The sequence below is a fragment of the Sinocyclocheilus rhinocerous genome, unplaced genomic scaffold (assembly GCF_001515625.1).
Source record: "Sinocyclocheilus rhinocerous isolate Xijiao unplaced genomic scaffold, SAMN03320098_v1.1 scaffold72, whole genome shotgun sequence".
Classification (NCBI taxonomy): Eukaryota; Metazoa; Chordata; class Actinopteri; order Cypriniformes; family Cyprinidae; genus Sinocyclocheilus; species Sinocyclocheilus rhinocerous.
Window position 1 is genome coordinate 2154511 of NW_015628351.1, and position 12523 is coordinate 2167033.

At 40.5% G+C, this 12523-nt stretch overlaps 1 protein-coding gene across 3 annotated transcripts in view; it reads right to left on the reverse strand.

Moving 5' to 3' along the window:
* The window catches only part of rerea (arginine-glutamic acid dipeptide (RE) repeats a), a 187380-nt gene that overhangs the window by 80245 nt on the left and 94612 nt on the right, over nucleotides 1-12523 (reverse strand). For all 3 annotated transcript variants that reach the window (XM_016549078.1, XM_016549075.1, XM_016549076.1), the window contains exon 3: nucleotides 9018-9088. In XM_016549078.1, coding sequence (XP_016404564.1) covers nucleotides 9018-9088 — 71 coding nt within the window. The remainder of the gene's footprint in view (nucleotides 1-9017; nucleotides 9089-12523) is intronic.

The following is a 12523-nucleotide window of genomic DNA, read 5'->3' on the forward strand; positions in this document are numbered from 1 at the left end:
AAATTCAAAGGTCGGGGGGGGGGGGGTTTGCAACATCAGAACAATGAAAAGCCAATTCACAAAAAACATAATTTGCTAAAAAAAATATGGTGGGAAATAAAAAGACTATTTGACTACCATTACAGACCCCCCCCTTCAAAAGGCCAATGGAGAAAATGCATGTTTTAGCATGTTGCTACTGCTGCTGCTGAATTTAGCATTGTGTGTGATGTCATCCTGCTTGCTTGACAAAAAATGCTCCCCCTCCTACATGGTTCTCTCAGTGCCGACACTCACAGCTAAACCTGTAGCCGCTCTGTATTCCTGCCCTACTCTAAACACGCTACCCTGCAGACAAAGTGCAAGCAGGGATATTTCAATCACACACTCCTGAGCAGAGGTGCAGCGCCGGCTCTCTAGCTGCCGGCAGAGCCCGCTGCCAGAGGCGCTTTTTCAGAGCCGCACACAATAACGGCACAACAAAAACCTGGGGGCCACTTGTGAGAAACGCACCTTTACATATTTATACATGTAAATGCGCAGGCTCATTTTCAGCGGCTGAGCAGGCAGAGGAGTGACGGGCAGAGGGAGGGTTGAACGCATCGAGTGTAACGCTGGGAGAGATAGAAAATGCAAAGCCACCCCTGTCCACACAGCGTCTCTTAATGACTGCAGGCTCCCTGATGTAAAGATGGCAGCGGCTGCCGCTCCGCTCAATAAATATTAACAAGCACTGCGACTGATGGTGCTGCTCACTGATCCATAATTGCATTTCAAAATGCTGGAGCTTGTGGGGGGGTGAGGAGGGGATCCTGATGGGGGAGTATGTGTGCACGGAAGCGGCTCTCGGACTGATGAGGCAACCTACGCGCCTCCCACCTCCGGGCCGGATGAGGATTTAATCAGAGCTGCAGAGGGCATTTAATAGAGACACAGGCCATAATTACACTTTTAAAGAGATAGATTTTAATTTTTAGGTGAACTATCATCTCATCGGTCATCATTTACTCACCCTCATGTTATTCCAAAACTGTGTTTAGTTTTGTTTTTTTGTCCATACAATTAACTCTATTTCTGGACCCCACTGACTTTACTGCATTAAAAAAAAAACTTGAAAATGTGTTGCACAGAAAAAAGTCAGATTTGGAACAATATAAGGGTAAGTAAATAATGACTTCCATTTTGGGTGAACTATCCCGTTAATGTCCCTAATAAAGCTTGTTCAATCTATTTCCTATATTCATATTCCTATATTTCACCAGACTAATCGGTAACGCTAATTTTTCGAGCGCGTAGGCATCCTTACGGATTGGAGAAATATGCATGAGGGCATTGCGCACACGCATCTCTTCATAAACCCACTTTTTATGATCATTCATGCGTGTATGCACATATATTTGCATCTTTATGAAAGCCTTTTAATTAAGGCATTGAATCATTAGCTTTTGAGGGCGCAGAGATAAGCACAAAAACCAACAGGAGTGAATTACACTGGGATTTTATTTGCATCCCATGAACGCAGGATCCAATGCATTAGGGAAGGCTGGCAGTGGACTTATCAAACACTCCAACCGCACGCCCTGATCAACAATATCAGCATTGCCAATAATCAATAGTCTGTGTTAATTGCCATTTCACAGCTAGAGTGCAGGAGCGTGGGTCAATGCAGGGCCAGTTCAGATTGCGGCACCCTTGCCATCCACTGAGCTATTGTTTCAAGTGAATCATTAGGGGTCTATGTATAGCTTGGCTCAACGAGCAAACAGTGTGTGGAATAATGGTGCTGTAGCAGGCTGACAGCTTAAACTGGAGTTTTCACATTTCCAGATTTGATGGGGAAAATCTGTAAAATGGATTTTAAAATTGTACAATGTGTTAAACAGAGCTGATAGTACTACTATAATTGAACAAATCAAATGAGCTAAAAATGAACATGCAAAGGCGGTTGCTGTATGGAACTGTGAAAGACGGGGGTTCTAATGCTGTAGAAATCGGTCACGTCAAGACTTCCTCAAATTTTCAGGGTCTCATACTTTTTGTGACCCTGGACCACAAAACCAGTCTTAAGTGTCAATTTTTCGAAATTTGAGATTTATACATCATCTGAAAGCTGAATAAATAATCTTTCCATTTATGTATGGTTTGTTAGGATAGGACAATATTTGGCCGAGATACAACTATGTGAAATCTGGAATCTGAGGGTGCAAAAAAATCGAAATATTGAGAAATTCGCCTTTAAAGTTGTCCAAATGAAGTCCTTAGAAATGCATATTACTAACCAAAAATGAAGTTTTGATATATTTACGGTGGGAAATTGACAAAATATCTTCATGGAACATGATCTTTACTTAATAGCCTAATGATTTTTGGCATAAAAGAAAAATCGATAATTTTGACCCATACAATGTATTTTTGGCAGTGGTGGGCCGTCAGGGCCAGCAAAGCCTTCTCTGCTGGCCTAAACACCATCAGAATCACTGATTTAGTTTAATATATTTTTCCATGAATGTGTATTAAATTATTTCCAAGTAGTCTATTCTCTTCATTTCATAGCTTTTCTTTTGGTTGCACTGCTTCCAGCAGTGTATGTTTATATTAGAGCTTTTATCCAATCATATTTCAGCAATCGTGTTGCCAGGGTCAAAGAAATCTGCCTTAAGGCCTTCAGAATCAACATTGCAGGCGTCTGTTAGCTTAAAGGGGTCATATGATGCGATTTCAATTTTTCCTTTCTCTTTGGACTGTTACAAGCTCTTGGTGCATAAAGAAGATCTGTAAAGTTGCAAAGACTAAAGTCTCAAATCCAAAGAGATATTCTTTATAAAAGTTAAGAGTCAGCCACACCTGAGAATCATTTTACTATGCTGCAGTGTAGCAACACATTTGTCTATTTTTGCTTTCCGTACATCCAGTTGTGTTTGGTGTATTTGCATGCTGCAGTGTTGCCAAATCCACAGTATTTATTCCGCGGAATTGGGCTACTTTGGGGCAATGTTTGATTAACTATTTGGTCGGGTTTATTACACAGACCTGGCAACCCGAGGGGGAACACAAATTCCAGAGGGGAACAGAATCGACTGCTACACCGGCTCTGTGTGAAAGACTCGTGAAGATGAAAAACCACTAGAGTATGGTAGGTTAATTTTCATTTTTGACTCTTTTATCGCTTGATGCGTTGTATGCTGATGTTATTTGCGCGATATAAAGCCAGGTTTAAGTTTCCGTAAGAATATCTCAGTTTCCCGAGTGGAGCTGTATTAACCGGTCTTTTCCTCCGGCCGCAGCGCCGCTGGCAGAGGCAGACCAGCGGGGAGATGAGAGTCACAGATCGGTACGTTAAAACACATGTAACTTATACACTTTTCTTCATCGTCTTGTATGAATTATTTTAATGTTACTTGCTCACTTTCTTAGTAAAGCTGTGCTAACCAGTATTTTCTTCCCGCAGTGCACTGGCAGACCGGCGGGGAGACTCGTGACAACGAAAAGCAGTAAGAGAACATTAAATTGTTAGATCAACTTTAAAACACATGTAATCACCTTATTTGTTTTATACCAATGCTATCTGTAAGGTATACTATATAGAAAAACAACCTGAAGATGTTTGAATAAAAAGCTGGTTAAGTGTTAATAGTTGGGTTTCTATACAAATGTTTCACTTTTTTAAAAGAAATTTCAAATTATTTATCAAAACAGATTATGAAACATTGCAGCATTATGCAGCGATATCAGAAACGTACCTCCAAAGAGTCAAAATATGTGAAAAATGTTTTCATCACCTTAATGCACGTTCTCATTCAGGCAAAACTATTTTCCTTTAGAAAACACATTTTTTAGGAAGAAAATCTACCTTAATCTGAACTTATTCATATAATGCATATGCATTTATGTAGGTTGTATAGAAATTTTTGTTTTAAATATCACCCACAAATGAAAACCGTTATCCTTGATACCCTCATGCCCTTCCATGTGACTTTTTCCCAACTGCATTACACAAAAAGATCAATGAAAGAATGTTTTGACTCTTTTTGTTCATACAATGTAAGTCAATGGAATCTAAAACATTGACTCCTACTGTATGGACAAATATACAGCAAAAAATATTTTTTTAAATATCTTATGTCCCACAAAAGAAAATTCCATGCAGGTTTGGAATGAGTAAATGAAAAGCAAAAATTCTAAAACGGCATTTAAAATAGATGGAAACCCATCAAAGAACAACCTTTCCACCTGCTCCGTCCTGCTGCTGTGCATCATTGGAAATCATGAGTTCTTTTTGATAATTGTATTGTACATCACACCTAATTAAATGTCCATAAGCACCAATACAGCGAGAAGAGCAGGGCATTTCTGCCTGCGGCCGAGCCCCCAGAGGCAAGCAGCAATCACTCCATTAGAGGCAGCGCTGTGCTGCAGCTGAGCTGGCCAATATCAGCAAATTAGTTTAGCCACAGGGATGGGGGAAGGGTGCCACGGCAACACACACCAACAACAACAGTGTCAGTCATCGGGCATATGCAGCCGGCCCAAATTAACAGGAGGAACAAGTGAGGGAGTCAGGCAGAGACAAAGAGGGTAGAGCTGGAGACTGTGATTGACTCGAGGATAAAGGCTTCTGCTGGTTATGATCGATTCGGTGCTGAATTGTCTTTGTGTCTGAGCAACCCCTGAGAGATCTTTTTCTTCCTATCTCACCTCTTCTCCTCAAAGCCAACAACGTCTCAAGGCTCTGTTTCCAGCCAATAGAGTGTCAATAGGACTCGCTGCATAGTTGCTTTTCCTATTAGCAACAGATACTAAACTGAATGTGTCACCCTCGTCACATTAATACAGCGTACGTCTTATGCACGGCACTAATGGGCTGAGGCCATAAAATAAATACACATAGGCGGTCCATGTCCTTGAAATCAGTATGCACTGCTGGTTTTTAGACACACAAAATGGTGCTGGGCTAACAGCGGCACATTATCACACCTGAGCTGAAGTTCTAAATTGTAGGAGATACAAGCACAGCTTCTCTCTACTGTAGAAAAAGACATACATCTTCAAAACTACTTAAGATGGCACTTAAATACATTTTAAAAGTGCAATAAAATCTGACACTGGTATCATAAATTTTGCCGTTTTAGCTCAAAAAACACTAAAAACACAATTATTCTGGTCCAGCTATAACAGTGATCACACTCCCCCCATTCATTTTCTCAATATGGATCTCCAAAGACTCGTCAATAAAGTAAATTGTAAAGCATAAACCAAACCAACCAGCTCTGAAATAAATCAAAACATTACAAACTTGGATTTCAAGGTATAAGAAACCGTGGAATAAAACACAAGGCTGTGTACTACAATCTGATGAAGGTTTGCAAATAATGTAAGCACATAAAAACAATGGTACAATATAAAACTATTGAATTATAATGGCAACACTTTAGTATAGGGACCAGTTCTCACTATTAACCATTTGCTTATTAGCATACCTATTAATAACATATTGGCTGTTTATTAGCACTTATCAAGCACATATTCTGCATGACTATATTCTACACCCCAATCCTACACTTAACAGCTACCTTACTAACTATTATTAAGCAGCAAATAAGTTTGAGGCAAAAGTCATAGCTAATGGTTTATTGATAGTAAGAATTGGACCTTAAAATAAAGTGTGACCATTATAATGAAGTCTTGTTACTCAAAAAAAATTATTTATGTGATAGCAAAGCTAAATTTACTTTACTCCACTACTGCTACTTCACTTAAGTTTTTACTCCACTCTTATCTGTCACATGAGCCTTCAGAAATCCTTCTAATATGCACATTTGGTGTGCAATAAACATGATCATCAATACTGAAAACAGTTGTCCTGCTTAATACTTTTGTGGAAACTGATTTTCTTTGATGAACAGAAAGTGTAATAAAACAGCTTTTTAAATCAAATCTTAATGTTGCAATAAACATTGATGATGTATACACACACACACACGTGCAAATATATAAGCAAACAAGTGAGCAATGCGCTTTAAACTAAAAGGCGGGGCTTGTGTGTGTAAGAGATGGTGAGATGGACAGAAGAGATAACATATGGCAGCAACTCACTATATTCCCAACCCTTTTTTCCTCCATTAATCTCTTTTATTCTGTCTTTACCACACTAATGTTTACACAAGCTGAGGGGAGCTCAGTCAGCTGTGCCTTAATCACAGTGTGTGAGAGACAGGGGTGACTGTGTGCGCTCACAAACAAGGGTGGAGGCACCTGTCTTTGTACATCTTTAAGCTCGTTTAAGCAGGAGGCTCATTCAGAATATGAATATGATTGAGGGGGGAAAAGGAAAAGGTTGAGTGAAAAGCGTGTCAATTAACGGTCTAATTTGGACTGAGTGAAGGGCGGAAACATCTCTGTGACAGTGTGAAGATCTGTGAGTGTGAGTGTGTGTGCGTCAACATACAAGCCATACACACTGGCCAGGCGCACACACGCACACACAGATCTCATCGCTCAAAGTGGGCGGAGGGATTGATTGCAGCATGCAGGTTTTCTCTGCGGTGCTAACTGGATTCCCAGGTCATTAGATAAAGTACACAGGGTGACGTTCAACCCTTAAGACTAGAGGAGAACCATATTAATGAGGTTATTTTACCAGAAGCGAGGCAATTTCCTCACCTCATGGCAGAAGAGGGTCGTTGAGAGAGGCTCACGTGACGCTGCATCAAACAGAAGCTCTCAAAAGCACGCTAGCAAAAATATGGCTGAAACCTGTCCTCCAGAGAGCCATGATCGTTATGCATGTAATGAATTCACTTTATTATGTAGAACCACTCTGTAAATCCGCTAATGCTGGAACCCTTCCGATATCCTCATTTACCGTTATGGCCAGCTATCCCGTTCTGCCCTGCTCAATACGAGTGAATGAATCAAGCCAGCCAGTGTTAAAAGCTAAGAAAGGGAGAGAATGCATGAGAAAGGACGTCAATGAGGGGGGTGAATGGGGTCAGGGCAATTGACCTCAAGGTTTTGCTACCATTTCAGTGGACAGATGCTCACTTCCCAATTAAGAGGAGAGGGGTGACAGCCGGCGTTCAGAGGTGAGCATCCAAGCTGTAGCAGCACGTCCATTACACCTGTTTCAAATGAGCTGAACAATGCCACAGCTATGAAACACTCATATTCCACATGTTGGGAAAATAGCAGTTCACTTAATAGGAACGTGCAAAATGACATTTTCAAAACTAGTTGATTTGCACTGCCTAAACTACTAGTTGACTCAACTGGTCTAAAAAAACAAATTTACACACAAAAAATGTGTTTTTATATTATATAAACATACATATACATTTTAGTTTAATATTTAGTTTAGTATTTGATATTACATAAACAAAATATAAATACTCATTTTATACAAATATAAATATTACAAAAATATATTTTAGTTTTTTATATTTAGTTTTTATATAACAAATAGGTTTTTGTTTTATAATATAAAATTATATTTAATATTTATATAAATTTGTATATATTTTTATTAAATTTAGATTTTTTTCTTAGCATATGTGTATATCTATCTATCCATATTTATATATCCATTTTTTAATACATCTCAAAATACTAGCTGACCTCACTAATCGACTAGCCAACACTACAACAACTGACAGCTAACTAGTTGTCCATCGTAGCAATTACATGGCAAACCGCTATCCAATCCACTCCACGGCCAACAACATGGATGAGCACTGACTAATTAGATGGATTAAGGTGGTATAAGATAGAAAGGAAGGCCATTGAAGCCTTGTCTTCTCCTCTGACATTTACAGCCATCAGACAAAGACCCCTAGATCTGCACTTAATCAAGATGAAGATAATCACAAAACATACTATATGTTATTCTTGGCAAGAGCAGGACTCTGCTGCCCTCAGCACTCTTTAGAGCAATCCGATTACAGGCTGCTTGGATGCCCGGGCTCTGGCACGCACTCCCCTACCTACCCTCCCTTCCTCTGCACATCCTTCTCACTCATCCAGCCAGCCCTGAACCCCCCCACTTCAGCTCCTGTGGCTGTCATAAGCCAGCCTGCCCTGTGTCCACCCCCCTCCCATCAGCACCTTAGCAGTTCAGTACCATTAACAAAGCCTCATGGGTCTTCCTCCACACACTCTACGAGGGGGGGGGGGCGAAGGACCTCTCGGCTAATTGTCTCCTGCTGTGAGGAAGTAGCCATCAGAAAAGCCATAATGTGCTTATTTGCTTGTGACATAACTTTATCTCAACATAGCAACCATCGAATGTGGCAGCCATGGAAGGAAAAAAAACACAGCTGTCTGCGGCTGCTGGAGGAAATAAATCAGGGAAATATATTGGCCTAATAAAGTAGATTGAATCTGAGGTGGTTTTGCTCTCTGATCAACGTGTCCTTTGAAGATTCAAGCTTTTTAAGTAGCTGATTAATAATCTATAGAAAAAGCGTCGGCGAGAAGCGGATCAAGTGGCAAGAACTACGATCCGCAACAGGAGTTTTTCTTTCCCTTTCTCTCGCTTTTTTTAATTGATCAATTAACGGCATGCAAAACCAAGCTGGCGCTACAACGTAAACGTGTGAGCTAGCCGAGGCTTTGTAGAGAATATCTGGTGCTCCGCTTCACACAAGCTAATTAAACTTCTTTAAATCTCAGTGTGTTGCAGGCTGATTTTCCTATAGAGTAAAAAACACGGGCATTAAAAGCAGAAAAAAGCCAACTGTCAGCACATTTCATTTCCAGAAAACACCCATAAGCCTGGTTAAACAAGCGTACAGGAAAATCTGAAGGTATGAAACTTAATTTCCAACACTGTAGCAGCATTACTCTTAGACATAGATTGCAACCGGCCATTTCACTGAAATAAATCAAGGCAATCACCCACATCAAACCCTTGCGTTTGATCCAGCTTTGGACTTAAAGAAAAAGATAACAAACGAAACACAATGGCAACACTGTTACATAAGGGCTGGCGGAGCGGGAGCCTTGATCTGGTGGATGAGGGGAAGGGAAAAGCCAAGTCAACTCACCAGCTTGAAGTCCTGAATGCTACAGATGAAGTAGGGCGTGTTTGGCCGTCGGCTCTCTATGTACACACAATCTGTGAAGAAGATGACAAACAACAGTGTTACTAACATCATCTAGACTGTCAGATAAGATGATCTCAATTATCTTCATTTCTCAAACCTGCACAAAATCGGTTTCCCTTTGTAAAACACAACTGGAATGTGAGTAATAGGATTAAAGGGCTTTTGGACGGAGGACAGTCCGCCCTTTCCAGAACAAACATCAAGGGGAGTCCGAGAAAGAAGGTTGGTATTGTTCCAACACAATTATGTGATGGCAGGGGTTTGTGTAGGGAAGAAAATACAATAAACTAACATAGGAGACAATGTGAAGCTGATATGAAACGTATACTAAATTATGAGAAAATTGCATAACTTTTCCTCCTCTGAAGTAAAGCTGAGCAGCGGGCCTCTGTGTTTAAATTAAATGTGACTGGTGGTATGGCCAGGTCACGAACCTTCATCTTCTTAACAAAAACATTCACACTGCACAGCCCCAACAAGAGAAAGCAGCTTTAGCTAAGTAGACGCACATACACGCACACATACTTCCTTCCTCTGCGGTCAATCTGCCAAACATTTGTAGAGTGCGGGGGATGAAAAGATCACCCTCTTGTTCCACCCGCTTCTCCGCAGAGAGAGACAATCTGAGGCGCTCTTGAAATGGAAAATACTTCAGTTCCATGCTGTACCGACATCAAAATTATTGCGAGTTATGTGTGTGTGTGTGGGGGGGGTCTTTTTGAAAGAAAGGGAGTGTTCGGAGCTGTTTGCTAGATTAGAATCTTATTTACACAGAAGAATGAGCCTCTAGTTTGAAGACAAGCATTCTTTGATAGTTCAAATGTGTTGAGAACACAAAGAGGGCTGTGCTCGGCTGCTTGGATCACCCTCTGTCAGACTCCGAGGTGCCAGCCACCGCTCCATTCAAAACACTCATTACATTACACTGCTATTTCACACTACAAATCCATTTTACACCGGCAACCAAGCCGTTATTTGTGTAACCTAGACCTGCTCCGTTCAGCTTGAGATGAGGTGATTGGGGTTTCTGTGGTTTCAAGTCAACATGAAATCAAAACTGGCCATCTTTACTACATCCCTAGTGCCAAATACATCTATTCACATTATTCTAAATAAAGAAAGTCTATGTTTCAAACATAAAATCAAAATGTAACGATCACACCACCTAGGATGTCCAGTCTATTAGATCATGTTAACCAAGTGTCTAGGAAAGTCATCAGAGCAAGTTATCACATTCCTTTTCTGATGTAATCACCTAATGTTAACCAATAGGCAAGCAGCGAATGCCATTTCATGTTGACTTCAACCTGTAAATAAAGCACAGATCAAACATCAGCTTTCAGGCTGTAAAAAAAAAAAATCATACATTAAATATATAAACAAACTCCTAAAATAATGAGCTAGCTAATACCAAACGGGAAGTTAAAAGTGGCTTATCAGAAAGCAGATTTCAAGAGTCACAACAGATTCCTGAACCCATGATTCATTCACACTTCCTGGCACATAAACAAAGGCCATACCGCATGTTAAAAGACGAGCTGTGCATTAAAAAGCAAGGGCGACTCCACCATCTTGTCTCCAGCTTGCTAAATCCGTAAGCAACACTCGTGTGTGTTGATGAAGGGGTCGAGCCTCGCAGTTACCCAGCAGCCATATTTGAACACACAGCTCCTGAAGCGTGACACTAACACACTCTCACACCACGCCGAGGATAGCAGCCCGAGTGTGTGTCATCGCTTTAAGCACAGATTTGGAGATGTTAGAAGTCTTTGTGTCTCTGTAGTGCTAAAACTGCATGGAGATAAATGTTTATCCGAGCGCTTCAGTATTCCAGGGATGAATTCACGTAGCGTTTGCTGAGGAGGCTAAAAGCTACTACTAACAAAAGGAGAGCGATTCCGTTCCAGCCCTCTTAGTGCACAATCTTTTATTTATTTGTTTTGCCTGGTGCCGTTATTGATCTTGTTGTGTTTATCTGTTCAATGCAGCAGGCGGAATAAAGATATTTAATAGGCTGAGCACATTGTAAACCGTTCGTTGGGGGGGGGTTTAAGAATGCAGAGGGGGCCATTTTGAGTGGGTTGCATGTGCGACAGGAAAGGCTTGTTATCAGAGCTGGTCCGCACAGGGTTTTCTGAGGCTTTATAGTGTGTGTTAGTGGGGTGGGCCGAGCTCTGCCCGTCTGTTTCTACCTGAGCTCATCCTCTCATTTACAAGATAATGTAAGTGAATATATCCATCAGCACAGTGACTGACCGCCTTCACCGGAGGGGGAGGGGAGACTGGAGAACAAAAGAGACAAATCTCAATGAAATGAGATGACATGTTTCAGAACGTCCCAGGCGGTGTTGAGAGGGATTTACCTTTGAGAATTGCGGCTTATAGTCTCTTAACCCGGCTGGTAGATTCATTTAGAGGAAATGGATTCCCTACATACTGACAAGGAAATAGATATCTGTGCTGTGAGCCATAAGGAAAATACTGAGGTATAAAGGTCTGGTTTGAAATGCTTCCTGAGGTAAATGAAGCCATAAATGTGACTTCAGCCTATTTCTGGGCAATAAAGCTAAAGGAAAATCAATATTTTGCAGTATTTATGTATTTTTCAATATATGAATAATGAAAATGTACTTGAAAATAATTAAGAATGAAACTGAATCATTTTCATTTAGTTACACCAGCATTAAATTAGGAAAATGAAAAAAAAAGAAGAAAAAAAAACATTTATCAGCACATATCTTTACTAACACTTGATGGAATTGTGGTCACATTTACCATTGTTCAGCAATGTTTGGGAAGTGAAATCAGTCATTTCAGAGTATTTCATGTGAGGATGAAAGATTTCGCCATGCAGATTTTGCATCGGGTTCAAGTTGGTCACAGATTTGCCACGTTGACCAACAAAAAAGCTGCTTGGTTTAAAATTTGTGCTTCACACATTGCTATACTACTGACAATAGACAATGAACTTTTTTTGCTAATGTGACCGCATTAACACTACTTTTGCCACTTAAGTTCAAATCAGAGATGTCATTAATTGCACTGTTTGCGGTTTTGTAATGCAATGAGCTATGCTAATTAAAAAAGCAACTGTAATGTGCAACAGAAAAACCACTGCTAACATTCCAGTCTAGCCGAACAAAGTCAGCAAAAACTAGCCAAGAAATTGTGTTTTTAAAACAATCCAAAAGGTACTTTTCCCACCCATCTGTGAAACTTGTTTTCAAACAAAAGTTCCTTGGGAAATAAATTGTGTTTAATATTTTACAATAATGACGGTCCTCGCTGGCCGTGGAGAGTTGTGAGGCTGTAATTTGCGCTGTACTCTTTGAGAGTGGACCTTTTAAGACTCCAATCTGTTCAGCTGCGTTCCAGCCATTTTGTGCTTTTAGAGAAGCCCCTCTCCATCAGAGAGTGAGCAGGCAGAGAAAAAAGGGAAAGAGACT